The sequence below is a fragment of the Leiobunum rupestre genome, chromosome 1 (genome assembly GCF_980474605.1).
Source record: "Leiobunum rupestre chromosome 1, qqLeiRupe1.1.hap1, whole genome shotgun sequence".
Taxonomy (NCBI): domain Eukaryota; kingdom Metazoa; phylum Arthropoda; class Arachnida; order Opiliones; family Sclerosomatidae; genus Leiobunum; species Leiobunum rupestre.
Window position 1 is genome coordinate 37,030,804 of NC_143384.1, and position 25,610 is coordinate 37,056,413.

At 37.1% G+C, this 25,610-nt stretch overlaps 1 protein-coding gene across 2 annotated transcripts; it reads right to left on the bottom strand.

Annotated features, from left to right (window-relative positions):
- Positions 1-147: 147 nt before the first annotated feature.
- On the bottom strand, positions 148-6,242 carry LOC149962266 (F-box DNA helicase 1-like). 2 transcript variants are annotated; one of them, XM_090179360.1, is made up of 15 exons: positions 4,771-6,242; positions 4,588-4,710; positions 4,419-4,516; positions 4,267-4,339; positions 3,868-4,210; positions 3,102-3,267; positions 2,833-2,969; positions 2,667-2,766; positions 2,235-2,377; positions 2,100-2,172; positions 1,159-1,347; positions 981-1,073; positions 816-922; positions 507-623; positions 148-442 (listed from the first exon to the last, which is right to left on the bottom strand). In XM_090179360.1, the coding sequence occupies exons 1-15, from the start codon at positions 6,132-6,134 to the stop codon at positions 260-262; spliced, it is 3,309 nt and encodes a 1,102-aa protein (XP_090035486.1). In that variant the 5' UTR covers positions 6,135-6,242; the 3' UTR covers positions 148-259. The 2 variants fall into 2 exon arrangements, with proteins under 2 accessions (XP_090035486.1, XP_090035482.1); XM_090179356.1 differs by having other exon boundaries at positions 149-442; positions 981-1,100.
- Positions 6,243-25,610: the final 19,368 nt, after the last annotated feature.

Consider the following 25,610-nt stretch of genomic DNA (forward strand, 5'->3'; position numbering starts at 1 on the left):
ATGGGGTTGTACAATGGACATTTGGTCAAAGTGCATGACAGGGCCTAGTTTTGCCTGTCTCCCCTCTCCATAGTAGTAATATAATAATCTTAAAATTCTTGCAAGAAAATTTACGTGAAATTGTAACTTGACTAATTTTTTTTAGGATCAGGAAATGCATTGTACAATGATACGCATTTAAATATAGAAATATTTATTTTGTACATTATGATCTTTTAAAATATGTATTAGATTTACTTTAAAAAAAATATTAACATGCTTACAAATCTTGAGAGTAAAGTAAAGGTGACAGAAACGTGCGATTTACATCGTTAATAGGCTGGATGAAAGGATCAATGGGGTTTGAGTCATCAGGGTGATATACCACCTCTTCTAAATAGTCTTCCTGACTAGCACAGATATGGCATAGTGGGCCCCCGTGGGTAGCTGTTTCTCCATTACCCTGAAAATATTTAGTTCCCAATTACAAATAATGAATTCTTTCGCATAAATCTTTGAAAATTTACCAATTGTAAACTACGGCGTACGAGTACGAACTTCTGTAGGTTGGTGATGTGCCCTTCACACTCCAAACATTGAGTGGTTTTATTGTCAGTGTGAAATACAGGGTATTCAAAACGTTCCTTTGAAGTTGAAATGGTTATGTTTTTATTAGTTTTGATTTATTATAAATTATCAACACAATTTGACTGGCAGAACTGATTAAAAACATGTTGCGTTGGGAGTGTACTATGGTTTTCCAAATACACACAGATTCAATCAGGCATCAGCCGGTCAAGTTTTGTTGACTTTTATTTTTTATAAGTTTATCTTACTGCGGCTCCTAAAAGAACGAAATAAACAGCTGCGTTCATTAGTAAAACTTTCTTCGCTCGTGTAACAGCTACGTAGAGAATGTTTAATTCATTTTCAGATTCCTGATCTGTCAAGAAGTATAATTTTAAGCAAGTAATTAAACAATCAACCCATTGCAATCTTACTTGATGCATCAAAATTAGGCAAATCTTTAAATGGGTAACCAAATACGGTGTAATCGTTTGTCAACATAACTGTGTCAAATTCCATGCCTTTAGCTTTGTGAACCGTAGAAAACACGACATCTTAATCAAAAGTTCCAATCAATAATTTGAATTTTGAAGTCTAAATGCCAATACTTACTCGCAGTTTTTATATTATGTTTACACTGATCACAGATTTTACGCACATATTGCGGTATTAAGTGATCATATGCTTCAACCAAGGATAATTTTCCTCTTAGTTCCTTGTCATCAGTATTCAAAGCGTAAGCTCTCAAATGGTCTATGTGATGAAACCGTTGAATGAATCGGTCTTTGATTGGAGCTTCATCTACATTTAATTTAGTTTAAAATGACATGAATTTTATTTCACTAAAAGTTTTGGGTGAATATCAATACACCAACGCATGTCCAATTTTAATTTTTTTATACTTTAGACAATACTGAACGTTTTCTAGCATTATATTTCCTTAGTAGCGTACACAAAATTTTCCGTTTCGTGCAATATTCGTCGGGGATTAAGTATTTTCTATTTTTTCATGGTAATATGTCCTCTAGGTCGCGATGCTAGACGGCACATCGTGATTAGCAAGAATGGGGTTGGTGTGGCGCTGCGTGTGGCCTCAGCACAAGAGCGCAGCGAACGTGCAGCACCAACACTTAGTTTATGATTATATCCTCAATACTATTTTACATTTGTCTTGTGTTCTGAGATAGGTGCTTTACCAAAATTTTCAGAGGCCACGCGAGCAGCTTAACAAAATTTTGCAGAGGAGCATGCTCATGTAAAAAGTTTTACTAACATTTAATTTTGCTATTTGAATCATTTCCGCAGATAAAAATTGGACAATAGCATATTTCTTTTAAGCCCATTGCGTATCCTACTTCACCTACAACTATGGAGTGGGCCAAATTTTGGCGAAAGGTAACGCTAAAAAAACGTTAATTATACATAATTAATATCTCTGAATTTTATTCCCGCAAAATATTTTGGACAAAAATGTTCAGTATCGTCTAAATTATCAAAAAATAAAAATAAAATAAAATGTTGGTGTGTTGCTATTTCGCCAAAGTTTTTATTACCTCTAGTTTTTTGTCCACTACTCACTAACTTTAAGTGATATATACAAATAAGTTGTCTTATGCCTTCCGTTCCCTGTAATACATAATTAATAATTTTAGGTTTTCATTTAGTTCTTTTAATACCAACGAACGAACCCCATTGAAGCAGCCACGTATATCTTTAGGTTCATCAGGTCTCGTTTCCATGCGACATATCATTCGAACTGCTTCCTTGAACAAACTCGAGTTAGCCCTGCTTAAAATTGCAAGTTGGCCAATTCGGGGCTTAGTTATAGCAGCTATTAAGAATGATTATTTGAAAAGTAGGAGTATAATGTTATCAGAAGCATATATTACTTTGAGAGAAGTATCCATCTCCCTAAACTGGTTATTCGCTTCAAACATAAAACAACCGATGGTTCCCTCTTTTCAAATTTCTTTTGAGAGAATAATTACATTTTGTAATAATATTTGCAAATTTCACTATCAACCAGAATAATATACGAGGTTTTATTGACACAATTGCGGTGTATGAACACTTCTCTCGCTACGAATGTATTAACTTCTGCTGTTATTCCAATTCTATACCTGACTGTTTTCCACCAACTAGCGTTTGGCTCTTTATATTCTTTGTCTCATATAGAATTGTGTTGGCAACATACGCAATTTCTGGGCCAAAGCGAAAAGACTAAAAAATAAAAATAAGTTCAACATAATTTGATAGAGAAATTTATTGGGAATTTTTTTTATTTACTTGTGTTAAATAGTATATGTGAGTATGTTTGATACTGTCTAATGCATTAACCGCACCTCGGAAAGCGTAGATTTGCTGATTTGGATCACCAACAAATATTTTAGGTGCGTCTTGAGATAGGATTATACTCAACATTGCTAAGGAAATTGAAATACTTGTTTATTACAACCCATTTCTTATTGTTCGGCGTTATTATTCACAACTATTCAAAAAGAGGCGGGACTAGTCATGGCCTGGTATCAAAAGAGCTATGAATACTGTATACTAACCGGGATTACAGTCCTGAGCTTCATCAACCAAGATGCAGTCATAACCCGTATAAACCGGCTTTCTTAGTTGATGTAGTTTCAGATAACCATCGTGGAGCATTTTGACAGTATAATCATTAGGATCTATCATCTTTTTCCAAACAGTTTCAGCATCATTAGACATATTCTATGAAACAATTTTAATTGTATATGAAATGAACTCTTCAGGGGTGTGCGAGCACTCGTTTTGAGAGTACTCAAATCTGGTTTGAGTTAGAGTACTCAGCTCGAAACTTGATATGCATTGCATCAAGCTTCAGAGTTCAAAGTTTGCCAAGGAAAAAAAAATTGGTAAAAACTTGTTAGGTAATTTAAGTGTTTTATGTTATCGAGTTTAAATGAAATCACATTATTGTTTGTTTCACATGTAGCTCTTAAACAGCTGAAAGTTTTGGTTTTAGATTCAGCAAACTACAGAATTTTTAGACAGTCATTCATAGAGCAGCTTACTCTTAAAACTTGTTAAGAAATTTAAGACTCGTTAATATTTAAAAACTCGTGAAGAACTTTAAGCACTCGTTAAGAATTTCAAAACTAGTTAAGCACTCGAAGCTTTGAAAAAGAGCAATTTTAAAACTCGCAAGGTTTTTCCAGCTAAAGCTCAAACTCTGTAAGAAAAAATTTTTAAACTCAAACTCAACTCAGTGCAAAAAAAACGAGGCTTGTACACTCCTAGAACTAGTACAAATATATTATTCCCAAAAATTTTCAATTTATGACATATTACCAATCTATCTTGATCAGAAAATCTAGTTTCTCCACCTCCTTTAAAAGTAACATTTTCAGGAACATGTTTCAGGGTGATATGTTCATCAGCAGAGTTTACATAATTTTCAAACGTAGTTAGAACACCACGAAGATACTTGTCCCGAGCAATCGTTGATTCAGTTTGCCCTTTTTCATTCTTAACTGGGCCAATCAGATCCAAATGCTCCAAATCTTTGGGTTTCAAGGAACCAATAGCAAATTTATACGTCTCTCTTACTTTTACGCCTTGATACGCTAAAGAATGGGCGGTACGATTTTCTACATTGGGTGGGAAGATGGTTTTGGCATGATCACAGACTGAACTAGAAAAATTGCAATAATTATTAATAATCTAATTTATTAGATATGATATGAATACCGATTGAACATGATATTCAAATAACGTTGGGCAGGTCGTAATTTGCAAAATTCAACTAACGTTGATGTTTTTCCTTTTTGAAGTTTAATATTAAAATAAAAAAAAACAGTAGTTAATTTTTGAAAGATTTGTACAAAAGGTGCGGGGAGTACCTGTTCCAGCAAAAGCTACAATTTTGACTGTCTGTTTTGGCTGTAGCTCGTGATTAATTATTCTCATTTGCTGATTGGTCAAACGAAGCTTGCCATCCCTTAAGTAGTAAAATAGAGATTAAACCAGCGAATATTTTTAGCGTAGATAGGTCTTGTTTCACAAGCATACCCATATTTTAAAATACTTTGCTGTCCAAGTTTGCTGTGTTTGAAAGCACTCGTGATATCTTTAGCAGTCCCTAACCATATATTTTCATATTGGTACAGCGTATAGAAAATCCGGTAGTGAAGCCTGGAATAGAAAGAATGATATATAAAATTCATTTCTTGGGCTATAAATATTATTTCTAACCCTTTGGCAACTTTAAACTGAATAACGGCAAAGTACGTAACAGTGGCTAGGTAGTACAAACATTCTATAACATCGTTGACATGACATTGCGAGTTTGGCTGAATTAGGACCTTCAAAATTTGCTCTATGTCATCCACAGTTTCTGATATCAGAACCAACGCCGCAATAAAGCAGTAGGGATTATACTCCTCTTCTTTAATCTTGGGAAAATGTGTGTCAACCACATGTTTAGCCCCTGCAAATTTTGGATGTCTTTTAATGTAAGTTATCATATCTTGCGTGATTGTTTTCTGAAATATTTTCATGTCTTCAACAATTCCAAATATAAGAGAGTCCATATTCGTTATTTTCCGGTCCCGCATGTACTTCTGAAGTTGTGTGTACACTTGTTTTCCACATTCCTTTGGGTATAGCTTTAATTGATGGTACTTTTTCTTCCATGGTAAAAATTTGTTATTACTAACAATTTCGTTCCATCGTGGTGATACCAAGGATACATTTATAAGCAACATTTGTAAAGGTAAATGTCCAAATATCATTTCCATAATGTGATCAGGCATTAGTTCAATAAGACACTTTATTGAATTTTCTTTTTTCTTCTCTATCTTAGCTGTTTCAGTTATGCCTAACATACCAAAACCAGAACCAGCCATATCATTTGAATTTTCATCTGATGATACTTCAATAGTTTGATTCACAAGATGTTGACAATTTGAAATTTCAACAGCTAAGCTAGGCAAGGCAGGCTTTCTCTCAGGTGATGCTTCTGGACTACTGCCATAGCCTAAATTTAGGGAATTTGAAAAACCAACTTTCATATTATATGTATTTTCAGATTTGATTGGTTGGTTAAAATTAACAGATGGCAATTTAGGTTTATAATCAGTGTTTTTAGAATAATAATTGAATAAATTATTTTTTTGTGGGGAAGTATTTTTCCCACGTTTGCTGGGGCTATTCCAGCTCTTTGATTGAGATGTTGAAGGATTTTGAGATAAATTTTTGTTATTACTTAATTGGGGATAAGATAGCAAACTAGCTGGTTGAAAACTAGCAAATTGGTTGAAATTGCCAGAATTATTTGATGGGTATTTAGCTCGTTGTGAACTAGTGGTTGGCGCAAAACGGTCAATTTCTTCATCTGAAGAGTTGTTGCCATCTTTGTGATGGGACTTTTTCTTCTTCTTTCGTGGATACAGACCTTTGTTAGGATCACTGACTTTGAAGCTTGAGCTAGCAGATTGATTAGGATTTGTTAAAGATGCAGAGCCTTCAACTGATGACATGTGATTTTGACACTGCATTGAGTCTAGTTGAAGTTTCCGCTTCTTAGGAGACGCTTTCGATAACCAAACATTACTCATTTTAGTTAATATAGTAAAAAGCTATCGAAAAAGTTTAAGAAATTTGAGACTGAATTTCACCGAATCCCGTAACAGAAAATAAAAACAGAAATGTCAGGCATGGTCGGGCATGCGTTTTGTTTTGTTTTTTTTTGGGAGAAACCGAGTAAGGCGTCGGATTGTACGCAATCCTTAGATGCCCTGCACATTGATTAAAGCCATAGGCTGGAGCATGGAGCAAGAAAGCAAGGAGCTGAATTCATAATAGGGATAGCTCGTAGAACTTTGATGCCACACTCCCACAATTGGGTGAGAGAGTTTGGGGGGCGAATCCTGTTAAACGTTTGGGGGATTTAAAGTGCTATATTCTGCTTAGGTGAGAAAATTTTACCAGGTTACCCCCTTTTTAACTCCCCCATAATACTCCCAGTATGAGAGATGAAGACTTAGAGAAGGCCAACAGAAATGAGGTGAGAGAGGAACACTGAAAGGGCCCGCAGCGATGCCGGTTGATGTGCATGGGCAAAAACCATAGAAATCTTATAGCGTTTTCCATCTGACTGCTCTCGAGCACTCTGATCAACATTTTATGTTCCATTAGCGTGCTCGGATCGGCTCCGATCAAGTTTCGCGTGTTCCATTTCGCACTCTCGGTTGCTCCGAGATCGCCTAAAACCGATCTGCCGATTTCGACAGATCAACGGATCATAGAAATCGGATAACAAACTAGAACGATTTTTGAAATTTGGTCGTGGGGTCCGATTATAACTTTTAAAAAACCCTGCCTTTGGCCCAAGATTTTCGTTTGGCAGGCAACGAAAGTTACGCCATCGGTGCCAAACTGGTGAACTAACACTCTATTTCGCCTAAAATTAAATGGCCGACTTTAGCTCGACGCTAACGCGGTTTTTTTTAAATCTTTAAAGTAACATATGTTTAATTAAAGTTGAAGAATGGCTCAAAACTGCGTAATCAAATCGTGTAAGAGTACATACTGAAAAGAAAACATATCTTTTCACAGGTTAGTGTTAGAAATAGTTTTCTTTTTACCATAATTTCCAATCGCTAAGAACGCACTAGAAAACGCGTTTCTTTCAAATCATAGAAAGCTAGTTTTTTTAAATAAAAAATGAAGAATGGTTAAAAATTGCGTAATTAAATATTTTAGCAGTAATTACTCAAACAAAAACATCTTTTCACGGGTTACTGCCAGAAATAGTTGTTTTACGAGCAATGGTTATGGGGTAAACCGGTGCACAGTAATGGTTTATCGCGAATATCTACGTTAGTATTGTAGGTACGGCTATAAACCCAATTATGAAAATAATGAAATCGTTAAATCTTGGATTAATAATATGATATTTTTAATACGAAACAAATATGATCTATGACGTCAGAGACAGATTCAGAGCGAATCTTGAGCAATCAAATGGAAAACGCTATTATACTTCTACCTAGAATGCTCCAGTCTACGGGAGAACCTGACGCCAAGACATTTTGTAGCAACGACTAATGATTATATAGTCTTTGCTTAAGCTTCAGCCAATCAGCGGCCATTCATTGACTACGGCAAGCCGCTAGCGCCATAACATGGCGGTTAAAAATAGTAGAAGCTCAGACAATTTTTACAGGATCCATCCAATCCAAGCTCGCAGAATTTCCATAGGTTTTTGCTGGAATTTTTCAAATGAACCACTTCAACGTTTTTGGATTTTTATTTAATAATAGCAGAAGAAAATAGGGGGAAGTACGCTTCTAGTCAGCTTTGGAAAGGCGTCACTTTTCACGAATTTTCGCGCCAAAACGGTTTGGCGGGAAATCGCGGATGAATACATCGTTTAAAAAGTCATTTTTCTTAAATTGAACAATTGTAACATATTGCCCTTCTCATTCTCTGCTATTTGAGCTAAGGCGTATTTGCTTTCGTCGATTATAGCCGTGTTGAATCAAAACAAAAGTAGGACTGCTTTTTCAGTTTGGATTATTATGCGTAAAAAGGCGTTTTCGTGGGTCACACGACGACTTCTACGGCTCAAAGCTACAGATACGTACTTCCCCTATTTTCTTCTGATAATAGTGTTTAGATTTTTTGAACTCTTAGTTTTGTTTTCATATTTACTTAATATAAGGAATATTTAAATGCCATTGTGAGGAAGATAAATAAGATTTCGTTTGAAAATATTTAAGCCTAGGCCTGACCCCAACTTTTAAAATAGCAGGCAATGTCAATGGCAGTTTTGGGAGCAGTGGACTAAAGGTCCTTAGTATTAACCTTTGTATTTAAAGGTTATTTCACATTTAAAGTGAATATTTATTATTATGTTTGTAGAAACTTAGATAAACAAAAACCTTATGAAAGAGTTATTATATCCCAGAAAAAATACATTACACTAAAGAATGACACTTATGACCAAAAGTGGATATAAAACAGAAAGTCTGGGAGGAAAAGGGTTCGTTAGCTTTCCCAGTGGTTTCCTTCAAAAATGAGGAGCTGTTTCCCCTATACAATGATTGAGCCAATCAGGAACGACTCTGTTACGTTTGGCCTATGTCTCATGACGTCACGGTCAGAGGAAATAGTTCAGATGGGCGATGCTAGCTAACCTAGCGGTAAAACCAAGAAGCATATTCTCCTTGGTAAATCTCCCGAAGACGTTGTCTCGTTGGTTAATTTATTCCTTTTTCAAAAATTTTGCCTCTGTTAAGTTCAAGAGTCACTGTGGCTCAAGCTCGTAAGAAATATACACCAGAAGAGTTAGCTTTAAAGCCGAAAAGTAAATTTAGTCAGTGTAATTTATTTATAAAAGATTTGTATTCAATTGGTACTATACAAACCAGTGAAGATTTAAACCAAGGCTTAACTAAAATTCCAGTAGATAGGGATGTCATGGACTAATTAACAACAGGGACGGCCCAGATCTATAACATTTCCCTATAAAGACCCCAAAAAAAAGTGTTAACGCGTTCAGCAGCGTTGCCAGGCAAATATTCTTTATCCTGGTGATTCAAACTTCATAAACAGGAAACAGATTTTTAACGGTTTTAGCGGTTGTGATTTGAATTTTCAGATTGTTGTTTACAAAGGAAACCCCAAACGTCTCTCATAACCATCCATGTTATCACGTTAAATAACTATAATTATAGTTATTATTTTAGTATAATCGGTATAGTTAAATGATATTTTTTCCACCTCCGATTCTAAGATAGATTCGAAATTATCTCGGAAATTATTCATCATCAAAAAAAGAAAACAACTATTAAGCCTTGGTACAATCATTTATATTTATGAATAATAATATTATATTATGATAATAATAATTACCGTAACAAATTTGGGAATTGCTTTTAGAACGGTAAGCAGTGATATTTTACTATATGTACGATCGGAAAATCTCGACATTCTAAATTTTTACGACGATTAATTTAAAAGACTTAATATATTAGCACCGCATGGTAATCTCGTGGTTCAACTTTTAAATTCCAAGGCCCAAGCATTTCAAGGAAGCTTCTTTCTCTATTCTCCCCCCCCCCCCCGGTTATTTTGAATCACCAGCCTATACTAGCATTTCCTGTTATGCCCGCGAGTACCGCTAGAGTGCGTCGATGCTTGTTCTTTTTACTTTTTTCCCGGGCCGGACCGTCCCTGTTGTTAATTAGTCCATGGGGATGTAGACAAATTTTAGTATAGTAACATGGATTAAATAACCTTATAAGGTTATTTAATCAATGATAGTAATAACCAAGGTAATAATGCAGAATCGCAAACTGAGATTGGAGAGTTCATTTGCATATATTGGGTCACAAATTATAACTGGGTCAATTCCTTCTTCATTAAGTACTAAATTGTATACCCAATTGTTCCATGCGTACAGAAAGCCACTATCCTCCTCTTTCTTCAGAGTAATGCGAATGTAACAACTCGTGTTGAGAGCACATATCTTCTAGTAGTTCTTTTAAAGTTTGATTGTTTTTAAATTCGTTAAACACTTTAAGCCGCACACCCTATTCAAATAAAACAAAAATGTTTTTATCAATTATCTACCTAAGCCTTGCCAAACATGTGAATTTTCACAAAGAGCAGACGCACCAAATCCAGCCCAAAGACTATATAATCAGGTGGCTAAGGAACTGAAGAAGAACTATAATATATCAGCCGATTTACGCAGGTACATGCGAGTAAAGTGCCATTTGTAATGCTCCGCCAAAGGGGGTAGGCACAAACTAGGGGCATGCTTGAGGGATCCTCATTTTTGATGGAACAGGGCTACCGGGTCCTCCCAGACTTTCTGTTTTATATCCACTTTTGTTATGACGAATTGACGGCAGTCATTGAATTAAACAGCAACAATCATACTGATAATTGTCTTATTTTCAAACTTTACCTTCTATTTAATAATATGCTTTTTCTCTTAGAAGCTTAGCCAAGATAAATGTCTCGCACTCTGCTTAAATTCAACATTCCACTGTTAAACAACATAAGAGATAGTACTCAACGAAGACCGATATTTACAATGTTAAATAAAGTGTTTTGGGTCATTCCATACGATTTCGACCAATCATGTCACCATGGGTTAATCGATTTTTTTAAATTTTAAACACCGATAGATTTGTCTAAAAAACCGTGATATCCAAGGTTTTAGCTTAAAATATAAGCTTAAATAAAAGAAGTTTTAGAATAAACACAGTTTAACCGAAACCCCACATTTTTTGGTATATCGTACCTTGATTTCAGTACCCCTTCGCTTTAAGTTTAATAACTTTTTAGAAATATGTTTTATTTTAACAAAATAACACAATCTTACACATTTTGGCAAGGCCAATTCAATGGTGGAGTTTATATAGTCCTACCTGGTTATTGGATGACAAAATGTTAATTTTTATTTTTGGGGGGTCTCATTCGAGGGGTTAAAGGGTCATGTGGGCGATTGAAAACACGAAATATAAATACACTTTTAGATAGCTCTAGCAAAGAGCTTTAAAATAAGCTCTTAAAAAAGGGGGTATTTTCCTTGTTTTTATTTGATAAATCAAAAACTATTTTCTTGAAATTCAACACTTTTGAAATTTTATATTTTTGATATCGTACAAAAAATGGTTTAAATCTTTTAGAAATTATTGCTACGTATTGAACGAGGTGTGATAAATAATGCTCGAATATTTTCTGAATTATAATCTTTAAGAAAGAATAAAGGATCTAGCTCTGGAAGCAGTCGCTGTAGGCGTTGATATCAGTCGCAAAATCAAGTTAAGAGGTACATGGCATTTGTGGTCCCGTTTAGGCCATGACAGACTGCTAACTTATGTATATATTTTTCAACCCTTAATTTTGAGTAGTAAATTGATAGTGAGCCGCGAATCGGGGGCACGCAAAAAGAAAATGGTCAAGGTCACCGAATAGTGCACATACTGAGCATGACGGGGAAGGCACACGATCGAAGCGATAAAACACGGCAGGAGTAGGGAAGCGATCTAACAGGGCCAAGAAGAACGGACGATCGAATGATCGCTGCAACCGGAGGCGCCAAATGTCTGGGTACCGTGGCGTCGGTTAGACTGAATACAGAAAACGTCCGGTAGAGAAGTGAAGTGTCCAGGAGGTCATCAATGCACCAGAAAGAGTCCTGCGGCATTGTAAAGTGTCAGCGGGAGAGAAAATATAAGGCGATACCAGGGAAGCAGTGGCGCCTTTAGCAGCTCTATCGGCAAACTCATTACCGGAAATCCCTACGTGCGCGGGAACCCACAGAAGAGAGAAGCGGGCAGTAGGGCAATTTCGAAGCCGATAAGCAAGTGGGAGTAATAAGGGATCGGTACCGTCTGCGCGGCTAAGTATCCCAAGAGCAGAGCGGGAGTCCGAGCAAATCGTCGCGTCATAAATGCGATGATCCAGGAGCCAGAGGGCAGCCTGGACAATTGCCGGAAGTTCGACGTGGCAGATGGACAAATCAGAGGAAGTGCGGAAAGAGTAGGTGACATCCAGGCTAGGAATATGAAAAGCCAGCCCGGAGTACATGTCATTAGGACGACGTGAACCATCGGTAAACACTACACAATGATCCAATGGATAGAGAGACAATCGGCAGGAAAATTTATCAGCCAACTCCATTGCGAGAGAGGTTGCTTTCGGCCCCTCAAGCCAATCCCCGTCAACATAGAACGGGGATCTGGTCCAGGGGGGCAAAGTACGACACAAGAGGGGCACGAAGGATAGAGCGATACAGAATGTCGACCTTGTGAATAAGATAAAAATGAGCTAGAGCCCCACGAAGTGAAGCGGAAGTGAGATTGGTTGGGGACATCCATGCTGCAAGAAAGTGGGAAAGAGGACAGGTGAAGCAGTGAATCCCGTACTTCAATAGTTTTATATCGCGATGTACAGACAGAGGAGGGACAAAGTTTACAACTTCCAGCGCACCTATAGACGCAGAGTTCGGTGCTCCAAGTAACACCCGTAGTAGGGCCGGATTAACCCCAATATCTGCCCTAAGCAATTTAAGAATTTTGGTGACTCCGGACTCAGGAAAACAAAATTCTTATTTGGAATCTAGGATAATACTTAATACAGATGCATTTACATTTTATTTATATTTTACTCCGTAACTTAATTTTGTAGCATGTATGAGATACATTTTGTATAATAAATTTTTATATTTTTTAAATTAAATTTTATGGTAAATCCACCGCTGAAATAAGACGAAGCGTCTGCAATTGACATCGGCAATTCGCCAAAACGACTACCTCAGTACCTCTATAATTATATTGGATACCGCAAAACTGGTGGCGATAACAAAATGGTAACACGAAATGTTTTGACTATACTAAAGATGATGCCAGACTACCATTATTGCAAAATGTTTTCCGAGTTAAATGTATTTACTGAACTGTGAGTTTTAATAAATAAAAATTTTACCAAAATACCTGACTTTAGTAATATTTAGTATAGTCAAAACATTTCATGTAGCCTTTTTGTTCCCGCCACCAAGCCTGCGGTATTCAATATATTTATGGAGGTAATCGTTTTGGCGAATTGCCGATGTCAGTAGACGCTTCAAAGGAGTATATTATTATAAATATTATATATTTATACTGATATAGTTATTTTTTTATTTAGTTTTAGTTCCATTGTATCATTATAACATTTTTTAGTTTTTCCTAATGAATAAAATTTCGATGGTGCCCCTAATTTCTATATTTCTTGATGCCCTAAGCAATTGCTTTTTTTGCCTAATGGTTAATCCAGGGCTGACCCGTAGACAGGCGGACTGAATGCGATCCAACAGAGCAAGAGAAGTTGCAGATGCAGCGCGGTAGGCTATCGCCGAGTAATCTATACGAGACCGAATAAGATCCAGGTAAAGCATACGGAGATATTGGCTGGGGAGACTCCAGCGAGCCCTAACCATTGAACGGAGCAAACCGAGTAACCGGAGGCAGCGAGTACGCAGAGCAACAATATGTGGACGCCAAATAAGACGAGTGTCAAAGAGTACTCCAAGGTAACGGGCAGTGCGGGATATTGGTAGGGGGTGACCATCCAAATGAAGGTGAAAAAATGAGGATACATCACTCTTCCTCGAAAAACACATTGCCACACATTTCGCTGGGGAAAGGGGAAGGCCGCGACAAGCGAGGTAACGAGACGCCGCGTCAGGGCATCTAGGGGGTTGAGGAGGCTCAAAGAGTGACCAGTTAAGAAGAAAACAATGTCATCCGCAAACATCGCAAGCTGAACACCGCTGGGAAGTACCGCGGGCAGATCATCCAGGAGGAGACTGAAAAGCAGCGGGCTGGGAACAGCACCTTGAGGCACACCAAGAAGCAGCGGGAAAGGAAAAGAGAGCGAGTTGCACACCCGCACACGAGCGACACCGTCCGTAAGGTAAGAACGGAAAAAGGTAAGAAGCGAAGCGTCCAAACCCAGCGCTGTTAGTTTGTGAAGGACAATATCCAAAAGCATCCTTGATGTCGAGGAAAACGGCCACACAAGAATTTTGCGTGGAAAGGCCATATTTAGCAGTCTCGCTAAGATATATAACATTATCCATACTGTGGCGGGCATGACGGAAACCCGTCTGAAAAGGTGAGCGTGTACCCAGCTATTCGAGCCACCAATCAAGGTGATGCTGAATGAGGCGCTCGAAAAGCTTCCCAAGAACAGAATAGCGTAATGGGCCTATAAGAAGCTGGATCGTTAGGATCCTTTCCTGGCTTGAGAAAAGCCACAATGATGCCGGATTTCCAGGCGGTAGGCATATAGTGCGCTGACCAGCACGCGTCAAATATCCCAAGAAGAATGTAGAGGGCATTCATAGGAAGATTCCGAATTAATAAAAGAGAAACCCGATCAGCTCCAGGTGCAGTATTCCTGGTACGGGACAAACCGTATAAAAGCTCATTCAACGTGAAAGAGCGCGAAAGGGTGGACGGCGCAAAGGCAGGGGCCGGACTATGCCTAGTACCCGCCACTGCAGCAGAAGAGAAATGCGAGGCCAAAACCTCAGCGGCCGCTGCAGCCGAGGACACGGGACCAGAGACTGATTCCAAAGGGGAAATCGGAGAAGAGGGAGGAGTATCGTCAAACCAGCGAACCTTCCGCCACAGGGAAGGAAGGGGAGCCGCATCAGATAGATGCGAACAGAAAGTACGCCAAGAAGAGGTACGGGACTGTCGGACAAGACACTTAGCACGCGCAATGGCAATACGATTAGACCACCACGGAGAAGTTCTCGGAGAGTGAGATCCAGGACTAGAGCCATGGACAGGGATGGTGAAATCGGATAACAAACTAGAACGATTTTTGAAATTTTGACGCGTGGTCCGATTAGAACTATTAAAGAACTCTGCCTTTGGCCCGTGCTTTTCGTTTGGCTGGCAACGAAAGTTACGCCATCGGCGCCGCACTGGTGAACTAACACTCTATTTCGCCTAAGATTAAATGGCCGACTTTAGCTCGACGCTAACGCGGTTTTTTTGACATTATTAGAGCGACTTAAGTTTAATTAAAGTTGAAGAATGGCTCAAAATTGAGTAATTAAATCGTGTAAAAGTATATACACAAAATAAAACATCTTTTCACAGGTTACTGTTAGAAATAGTTTTCTTTTTACCATAATTTCCAATCGCTAAGAACGCACTAAAAAACGCGTTTCTTTCAAATCATAGAAAGCTAGTTTTTTTTAAATAAAAAATGAAGAATGGTTCAAAATTGCGTAATTAAATATTTTAGGAGTAATTACTCAAACAAAAACATATTTTCACAGGTTACGGTTAGAAATAGTGGTTTTATGCGCAATGGTTTATCGTGAATATCTACGCTAGTATTGAATGTACGGCTATAAACCCAATTACGAACATTAGGACCCGGCTATTTCCTACAAAAAATGTTCTATGAACATTTTACATACGAGCAATCTTTGTGTCGTATTCGCGGTTTTAACTGTTCCCGAAACGCGTCTTACAACTTGGCGCCTTCGTTGTCTTAAAACGCGTCCGCCACTCTAATTCTGATGTAACCGTGTTTAAAATTTACCACCCAGCTAACTCTTGTTATTTCTGCAATAAATCGCTTGAAAATGAAGCTATTGTGAGGCCTTGACTAAAAAGCACAAAATACACACGGTTCACAAACACACACCGTTTTATCTTTAAACTGCTGGGCTAAAAAGCACAAAACACACACCATACACACCGTTCACAACTTTTGGTTTTTCTCTCTCTTTCAATTTCCTTCCCCCTTTGGATTTATTCGCACAACATGTCGGCAACATCTCAACTAATAAGGCTCTCGACACACAGCTTCCGTCGAAGCTCGCTCACAGTTAAAGGGTGGCTTATAGTGTTACTAACTTTGTAAGTCTGTCACGATTACAAGCTAAGAGAATTGCGAAAACGTTGTGCCCCGCAAAACTAACCGTGTGTAACATCTTAGGAAAAAGCACAACTTTACGTCGACCAGGCCCGTACGGTAAATTTATTTCATGACTAAAAAGCACAAAACACACACGTTACACACCGTTCACAACTTTTTAAATCGACGTAGTCGCTTCGACGGCAATTGAGGAAATGTTGTGCCCCGCAAAACTAACCGTGTGTAACGGCTAGGAAAAAGCACAAATTTACATCTAGTAATATGCCTAGTAAGAAAAATAGGCTGGAAGTTTTAATTTTTAGTTAATGTAAAATTTTTGAAAAAAATAAATTTATCTTTATTTTACAACCTTTCATCTTTCATTTACAACAAATTACCCTGTGGGTATATACAGTCAGTGTGCTATTTTCATTTTTAAATTGTCCCTGTAAAGTTAGGTTGAAAGAGATTTTGGTTCAATAGAACAAAAATATAAATGTAGACAGGATAGTTTACTTTCTCCAACATTTGATACAAGTAATTTGCAATCTGATTAAAGTGATTAACGACAATTATAACAAAAAATTAAGTATATTTTAAATGTTTCCAAAAATTTAAAAGGATTGAGGGATTTAAATATTTCATTTATTTATCACTCATGAGAATATTACTAAAATAAGTACAATATTGATAGTATTGCTTAAGATTTGATTTCTGATATGTAGTAGTATTTTTACATTAATTTAATTTTCAAATTACTGCATGTTGAAAAATATAATTGTAAAGTTAGTGTGCTTCTTGGATAAGATTTCTATGTTGTAACGTGTGTGTTTTGAGCTTTTTAGTCATGAAATAAATTTACCGTACGGGCCTGGTCGACGTAAAGTTGTGCTTTTTCCTAGCCGTTACACACGGTTAGTTTTGCGGGGCACAACTTTTACCCTTTTTGAAGTGAAACGCGTCGTCTGCTTGAATGCCAACTTTCAAATGCGAATTAAAAATTAAATACGGTCACAAAATAATAAATGAAATGTTTTTAAGATATATTATACTGTAAGCTTCTCGAAAAAATAGGTTTTTAGTTTTATTAAATGTAACCTTTAAGCTTTTAATACATCATTAAATTAAGGGTTTTTTTAAATTTTGTTCAAGTTGATTACTGATGAGGCACAAAAATACACTTTAATTCTTTTGGAAAATTTAAACGAGTTTTAAAAATATAAGTACTTTGAATATCCTACAATCTTGAGCGATAAGCCTAGGCGCCTCCGTCAAATTTAACAGCTTCACGGTACTTACGCAAAGTTGTGCTTTTTCCTAGCCGTTACACACGGTTAGTTTTGCGGGGCACAACATTTCCTCAATTGCCGTCGAAGCGACTACGTCGATTTAAAATGTTGTGAACGGTGTGTAACGTGTGTGTTTTGTGCTTTTTAGTCATGAAATAAATTTACCGTACGGGCCTGGTCGACGTAAAGTTGTGCTTTTTCCTAGCCGTTACACACGGTTAGTTTTGCGGGGCACAACTTTTTCCCTTTTTGAAGTGAAACGCGTCGTCTGCTTGAATGCCAACTTTCAAATGCGAATTAAAAATTAAATACGGTCACAAAATAATAAATGAAATGTTTTTAAGATATATTATACTGTAAGCTTCTCGAAAAAATAGGTTTTTTAGTTTTATTAAATGTAACCTTTAAACTTTTAATACATCATTAAATTAAGGGTTTTTTTAAATTTTGTTCAAGTTAATTACTGATGAGGCACAAAAATACACTTTAATTCTTTTGGAAAATTTAAACGAGTTTTAAAAATATAAGTACTTTGAATATCCTACAATCTTGAGCGATAAGCCTAGGCACCTCCGTCAAATTTAACAGCTTCACGGTACTTACGCAAAGTTGTGCTTTTTCCTAGCCGTTACACACGGTTAGTTTTGCGAGGCACAACTTTTTCCCGTTTTGAAGTGAATCGCGTCGTCTGCTTAAATGTCAACTTTCTAATGCGAATTAAAAATTAAATACGGTCACAAAATAATAAATGAAATGTTTTTAAGATATATTATACTGTAAGCTTCTCGAAAAATAGGTTTTTAGTTTTATTAAATGTAACCTTTAAACTTTTAATACATCATTAAATTAAGGGTTTTTTTTATTTTGTTCAACTGATAAGGCACAAAAATACACTTTAATCGTTTTGGAAAATTTTAACGAGTTTTAAAAATATAAGTACTTTGAATATTATACAAACTTGAGCGATAAGCCTTGGCACCTCCGTCAAATTTAACAGCTTCACGGTACTTACGCAAAGTTGTGCTTTTTACTAGCCGTTACACACGGTTAGTTTTGCGGGGCACAACGTTTTCGCAATTGTCTTAGCTTGTAATCGTGACAGACTTACAAAGTTAGTAACACTATAAACCACCCTTTAACTGTGAGCGAGCTTCGACGGAAGCTGTGTGTCGAGAGCCTTATTAGTTGAGATGTTGCCGACATGTTGTGCGAATAAATCCAAAGGGGGAAGGAAATTGAAAGAGAGAGAAAAACCAAAAGTTGTGAACGGTGTGTATGGTGTGTGTTTTGTGCTTTTTAGCCCAGCAGTTTGAAGGGAGTCGACACATTTGTGATTTTCAAAAACTTGTTTCGCGGGGAGCAGATTTGATTGGATCTCTAGATTAATATTCCCAACTCAATGGCTGTTCCAGCCAAAAACAGGGCTTCCACATTTGATGTCTAAAATTTCCCTCTGTTGATAATTTCATTTAACAAAAAATCACTTTTATCCCATTTTTGGATTGGAAATACCCATTTTATCCCTCGCTATATGTTGGAGCTTTTAGTACTAATTTATATAAATATTCAGTTTAATTCTGAAACGAATTCCAAATATAAGGTTTTATTTTGTACAAAATTACTAACATTTGAATAATTTTACAAAATATATCCTCAAAAGTCGCTAATGGATATGTAGATCATGACTTTCATTATTATCTAACCTATTGGAAATATTTTTTACACCTGTGACTCATAACATATCCATGGACTAAATATACATTTAGAGTACGTGCTAAGAACACTTTTCCCTCATTTCTCCCACGCAAAATCATAAATTCCGTTTTCCCTCACTTTCCCCGCATTCCCTCTTAAATTGCATTATTCCCTTTTAGCATTTTGGAAGGTTGAAAAATCCCGGAAAAGGGAAAAAATCCCCGCATGTGGAAGCACTGGCCAAAAATGAAAAGGTATTTTTCCCCCTTTCCAAAACGTATTTTTGAAGGGTGAAACGTACTTTACGTATTTTATGGTGCGTTAAGAGCGCCATCTCGAGGGGTCGGACATTTACCAAAATCCCGTACACTTTGCCTAAAATCTCAAAATCTTTTAACTCTCTTTATGGTAAATTAACATTGAAATCCCAAAATCACTTCAAAAATAATGATAAAATCGCCAAAATCTCTACGAAATCCCGAAATCCCGTACAAAATAATGGCAAGTGTCCGACCCCTCGCGCCATCTACTCATATCAAGTTAAAAAGCGCGCGAATTTTAAAAAATAAAGTAGCGCGAAAAGTCAAAACATAAAAATGACGGACATTTAATTATAGAAACCAGCTACAATTTATGTTTAAAGCAAGAAATTTTATTTTCAGGTACATATAAATAGTAGTGTTATTTTCGGGTACACACAAAAGTTATTTTCAGGTACATAGAGTTGTTTTCAGGTACATACAGTTCTTTTCAGGTACATACAAAAGCTATTTTTATTTACATACAAAAGCTATTTTCAAGTTATTTTTATTTACATACAAAAGCTATTTTCAAGTTATTTATATTTACAAACGAATTATTTACACTACATTAAACAAGATATATTTACAGGTACGAACAGTTATTATAGGAAAAAAAAACATATCAGTTAAAAAAACGTATTGTTAGGTCAGTTTAGACATCAAGATCAAGGATAATTTTGGATTTCAATAGTTTTTCGCTCGGCTGCCTCGGCTGCCACTTAAAACAAACCACGTCATTTTTACCTCTCCGAGGGGACTTTGTACCCTAGGAGGGGTTATACAACCACCGTGTCAGTCTGTCTGTCTGTGCACTACCGACTAAATTATCAAGGCCCGTGCGCCCATCGAAACCGAATTTTGTTTCTGGCAATTTTAGTTCGCTACCAATAGCCGCAAGAGGCGCTTATTCGTCGAAAACTGCGGCCAGCTTTCACGAATGTATTTGGCCGTGTTTGTGAAGCGTCGTCTGCTTCGCGACGATACAAGTACGTAAAATCAGAGATCCTGGCAGTTATAGAGATGCGAAACTCCCTATACGGGATTTACGACGGGTTTTCTTAGAGCGCTGACATTGCCTGTCGGTGTAGGTATTGTGGCGCTATCTATTAGTAATAAAAGGAACTAATAGCATTCGTCTGCTTATGTTTTGTTTCGGGCGGTCAAGCGAACTAAAAAAGCTCAATACTTTCGAAATAATTGTTTGATTCCATACTTTTCTTGGCGTTGGCTTCTTGATTATCACAGGCAATTGAATTTAAAAGATAGCTTTTAATTTTTTCTTTGGTTATGTTAGGCCAATTTTTGGTATTATCTTCCCATTCGTTGTTTGGTATAAGTGCAGGATTTCGAAATTTCCATTTACCTAAAATTAAGGAATAGAGCTTAAAGAATTAATAAATAACTACTTAGGTTTGTTTCATTATAACGTCTTAAAGGGAATATAACCCGCAAAGCAATCTTTATGGAAGACCCCTTCAATTTTTCAAATTTCCCGTACAGTGGCGCCAAACATTTCTAAAGCCAAAGGCAAGAGAGGCCAGAGCTGCAAACGTTGGTGTTCCACACCAAATACCTGAGGTTGTATTCCCTTTAAATGAACATCCCTAAGCTCGATAGGTGCCAATGACTAAGCCTTGGTATATCCATATGATAATATTAAAATAAAACCATATCTAATTGGTATTAAATAAAAATTCAACTTACCACAAATTATTTGTTCTTTTTTGATGTTTATTAAATATAGTTTAACAAACTATGTATTGTTACGGTTTAGCAAAACACAAAATTTTTAAACACATCGACCTAAACGCAACGATCTACGGAGAAAACGCGTTGAAAACGAAAATTCGTCTGCAACTACACCGACATGCGATGTCGCCCGAAAAAAAATATGACGTCATACAAAAATGGGAGGTAACCTCGTAAATCCCGTATACCCTAAGCAAACCAGTTTTTTTCAAATTTTTGCCGATTGCAGCGACGCCTGTACGTGGGGAGTAATCGCAGAGATCCTAGGATTGTTACCGTTGTTTACAATTTTTGCGTCTCTCGGCTTGAAACGGGCGCTTCCTTCCGGCCGAAGGGCGGCGCTGATGCTTGCATTTTTTGTCAGGTTTTCGGCGGAGTTTCGCATCTCTATAACTGCCAGGATCTCTGGTAAAATCGTTCAGGCACTGCCGCTCTTACAAGTGCATGTGGATGTCCTACTTCTTATTTGTAAGTAATCAAAGTCTAAATAATAATGAGATACAAGTCTACCTCACTTTTTATAGTTCAACTCATTTTTTAAATTAAGTAATATTGCTGTGATGTTTTAAAAATGTAGAAATTTAATGAGATACAAGTCTACCTCACTTTTTATAGCTCTACTCATATTAAGTAATATTGCTGTGATGTTTTAAAAAAGCTTAGGTGATAAAGTGTAAAAAATATTCTTTACCAAAAAGAAATAGTGATATTTTGTAAGAATATAGCTTTCTTTGACAAGAAAGTATTACTATGGGAACTGTGATTGATCAGTTGCAATAAAAATAAGATCCTAAACTTTAGATGATTAATTTTTTGTAAATTGTTGTAGGCCTAAAGGTTTTTATTCTTTGTTGTTTTCGCTTATTATGGAATGCTATGGTCACTTTACACGGAAATATACTTTCTTCGAGCAATAGAGTAGTGTCAGTGCTACATCACGCAACGTCACCCATGCTTTTTCCTATATGGAAAAAAACTCGCCTAAAATGGCGGTCATGGCCAAAGCTACGAGGTGATACTACTCTATATCGTCTTGAAAATTGAAAGAAAGCCCATTTGAAAGCAATTTAAATATTATCATAGCGAACTGCCCCTTACTTTGCGATTTTACGAATAACCCTAAAGAATTAGACTTAAGATCGCCATCTACCGGGAAAATACGCGTAATCCTTCAGTCAAAGTACCCCCCTTCGGATAACGCGCACGGGCCTTGATAATTTAGTCGGTAGTGGTCTGTGGGTCTGTCTGTCAGGCTTGCATTTTCGGGGCAAAGCGTAATCACTGCGTACCCAGTTTCTTAGAATCAGGGAAAAGGTTTTTCCAAAAGCGCCCTCTTTTAGTCATTGGGTGTAGTATAATTTTTTAAACGGGATTCGAACCCGAGCCCTCTTGCACGACAGGTGAGCGTTCTACCGCAGAACCACGGATACAATTGCCAACTTGTTCTCTTTACTAATTAACTCTTTATTTAAAGGAGAGAATTACACGTTTTTGTGCTTAGTGAATTTCTGTGGTCGTTTTTTATGAGATTTAATTGAGAAAAAACTCGTTCAACGTTAGCGCTTGAATGTGGCAATGAAATCAGCAGGGCGTTAGCAAAAAGAGATAGAGTAGGAAACATTTGATTTCCTAAATAATTTTTTGTTTTAGTTACTTCAAACCAAAATTTTTCTAATGTTACGTCTGTATTTCCCAAATTTTTAATCGGATCTAAGTCTGGTAGCATTCGCCATTCTTCATTTAAGGTTTCTAATTTATTTGATTCTACTATATTTGGAAAGTGTCTAGCTAAAAGAGCGAGACTAGCTACATCGCCAGATACGGCAATATTAGGCTCCAAACAAGAAATTTTGATTAACACTTCATCCACGAATTAAAATCTATAGATCAAAAAACGTCACGACGATAGCCATACATATAATAGAGCCTACATCAGTTGTTTCGTCAAGAATTATAGAATAGTAATGATTTAGTAGTTTTAGCCTTAAAATATCAAGGACCTCATCCCCTATAACACCAACAAGTTTGATTTTTTTAGCGCATTTTAGCAAAAGTAAATAGGGGGAGAAAGTCTATCACTGCCTTCTGATTTTACCCTCCACCATGCTTGACACCCTTTTTAAAGAGCTAGTGATCACGTGATATTTCTAACCAATAAGGATAGCACATTACGCACGAAGTAGTGCATTTGTGGTATTCCGGTCCGCGATCAAGATGAAAATATTGAATTTTATTCCCTGGCAACCATGTTACCGCCTCTCGATTTCAAATAGTCTCTCTGTCAAATGCTGACCATTATTTCCTTCTATAACGGTTGATTTTAATTAATAATTACTATGTCAATTGTAAAATAAACAAAAAAGCTCGTAGCTATATCTATTATTTCAGTTAAACTTGCAAATTGTTAGGCCTTAACATCGTAGATTTATCGATTAGTCCTGATCTCTGCTCTTAGATGGCGCCACGCCCTCCATGATTTAAGTGAGCGTTATTCTAGTTACGGTTTATTTCTTTTCAAAAGTCGTGTTATTATTTTTTAAATGTCGCATTTTAGTTTCTATGATATATCTACTTTATTTAGGAACTAAATTAACCAAATTATCGAAAGCAAAAGTATATTATTCACTTATTTTCTAGAGAACTATTTTTCATCGTAGCGGAGTACAACCGATATCTTTGTGTCCCTGTAAAGAGGCGAGGGGGGAGTCATTTCCGAAGACCAAAAATTTTACCCCTCAAATAAGACGTCGTGCGGTTGGACCCAAGTGTCAGACTTTCTCCCCCTATTTACTTTTGATTTTAGACCTTGTGCTATTTTTGAATCGGGAAAAGCGCTTTGTAGTAACTGGGGTAAATGGTCCATAAGCGTAAATGGAAGGTTGTCTTCCGCTATAAAGCCAAGCCTGCCAATTTCAATTCAGCCGATCTGATTTGACTTTCTAATGGGTTTTGTTTACTTTGACTACAAAAGGCATCAGCTATGCCATTCTGCCCTACTTGGGCGCCACGTGCTGAGTTAAGATTTTTCACCTGTAAAACCATACTTTTGTGTCGGTTTATAGGGTTAATATTATAACAAAAACAGCTCGTTAAATGTGCAGCCTTAAAGGGGATATATTATTTTTATTGTTGATTAATATGTCAAATTCATTGAAAGTATAAAAAATATTCCTGTGAACAACAGAATGACGTCATTCCGCCTTTCAAATCACAGTCCACTGCTCTTCCAATTTTTAACACAAAATCTTTGATCCAATTTTGCCCACAAATTTATCCATATTTATATTTATTTTCTTCCCTACACATTTAACATTAAAATTTTAAAATTTATTATTTTTATGTATTATTTATTGAGCGAAGCGAGCGTAGCTCTCTTAGCAGCGAGTTCAATGGGAAAGTTTTCTCCGTCTGTCCGTCCGTCCGTTAGTAAGTTTCAAAGGAGGGGGAGGGGCGCAAGATAAAGAGGCATGGTATGAGCCACGGGTTGCGAGAGAGAGAGAAAGCGAGAGGGTATGGGGGTGCTAGACGGGGATAGGAACGGTCGTCCGTTAGTAAGTTTCAAAGGAGGGGGGGGCGGAAGAGAAAGAGGAATGGTATGAGCCACAGGTTGCGAGAGAGAGAGAGAGAGAGAGAGGGTAGAGGGGGGAGGGCGCTCGGCGGGGATAAGAGCGAGTTGTACGGGAACGTTTTGTAGAGAAGTGGAGGGGGATGGGGGCTCTGATAATTCGCAGAAATTTCGAAATATCACGAAAACAGTAATTGATGAGGGGAATCCCTTCGAGGGTTTTTTTAATTGAGAGATAGGGAAACTGGCAATGGTACTATAGGCAAAGTCATTGACATTATCTATATTTCCACCGATACTCGCGAGTATTTAAACGAGTTGCCACTTTGTGTGCTTGTTAATTTTCCAACATACTCAGGTCCGTCGTTATACAACAATCTGATACCGATCCTACCAGTCACCGTTTCGTTTAAAAAGGGGGCGGCCACTTCTACTCGTAAGCAATTCCCACTGCAACTTGCTTACGCAATCAGCATTCATCGTTCCCAGGGCTTAACACTTGAGCAAGCAGTTGTTGATCTCGGACCCAACGAATTCGCTCTCGGCATGGCATACGTTGCCGTTTCGCGCGTAAAAACATTGGACGGCATAATTTTCGATCCCGGATTTAACGTAGAACGACTTTTGAAAGTCAATAGTAAGACCGGGCTAGCTTTCAAAAAAAAGAACTGGAGAGGCTGAAACTACTATGATACGTATGTCATAAAAATAAAAGTTATTACCTTAATTTCTTTAAATGTGTGTTCAATATTTGAATTATTTATATTGTCGCTAGCTCGTTCCGCTCAGGTTTTTGTCAAAAATACCCGTTGGGGTTTTGTGACGCCCTAGTTTATTGCAGTAATCTGCAACAAAAAATAAAACATTTGCCTTGGCCCCCGTGGGGGGGGGGGACTCAACAGTGTCAAAACTCAAGGCAGGAAATTACTTGCTGGGTCTGCATCCATGAGAAGCTTTAAAATTGCCCGGTATTATAAAAATATTACATATAATTTTAATTATATATACCATAAGAGGATGATAATAATAATAATATTATCTTCTTATACT

Excerpts from the sequence above, each read along its gene's own strand:
- LOC149962266 (XM_090179356.1), bottom strand. The coding sequence starts at position 6,134 with ATGAGTAATGTTTGGTTATCGAAAGCGTCTCCTAAGAAGCGGAAACTT. Across the intron at positions 4,711-4,770 it reads CAGTTTAAAGTTGCCAAAGG|GCTTCACTACCGGATTTTCT; the intron begins GTTAGAAATAAT and ends TTTCTATTCCAG. Across the intron at positions 923-980 it reads GCCTAATTTTGATGCATCAA|ATCAGGAATCTGAAAATGAA; the intron begins GTAAGATTGCAA and ends ACTTCTTGACAG.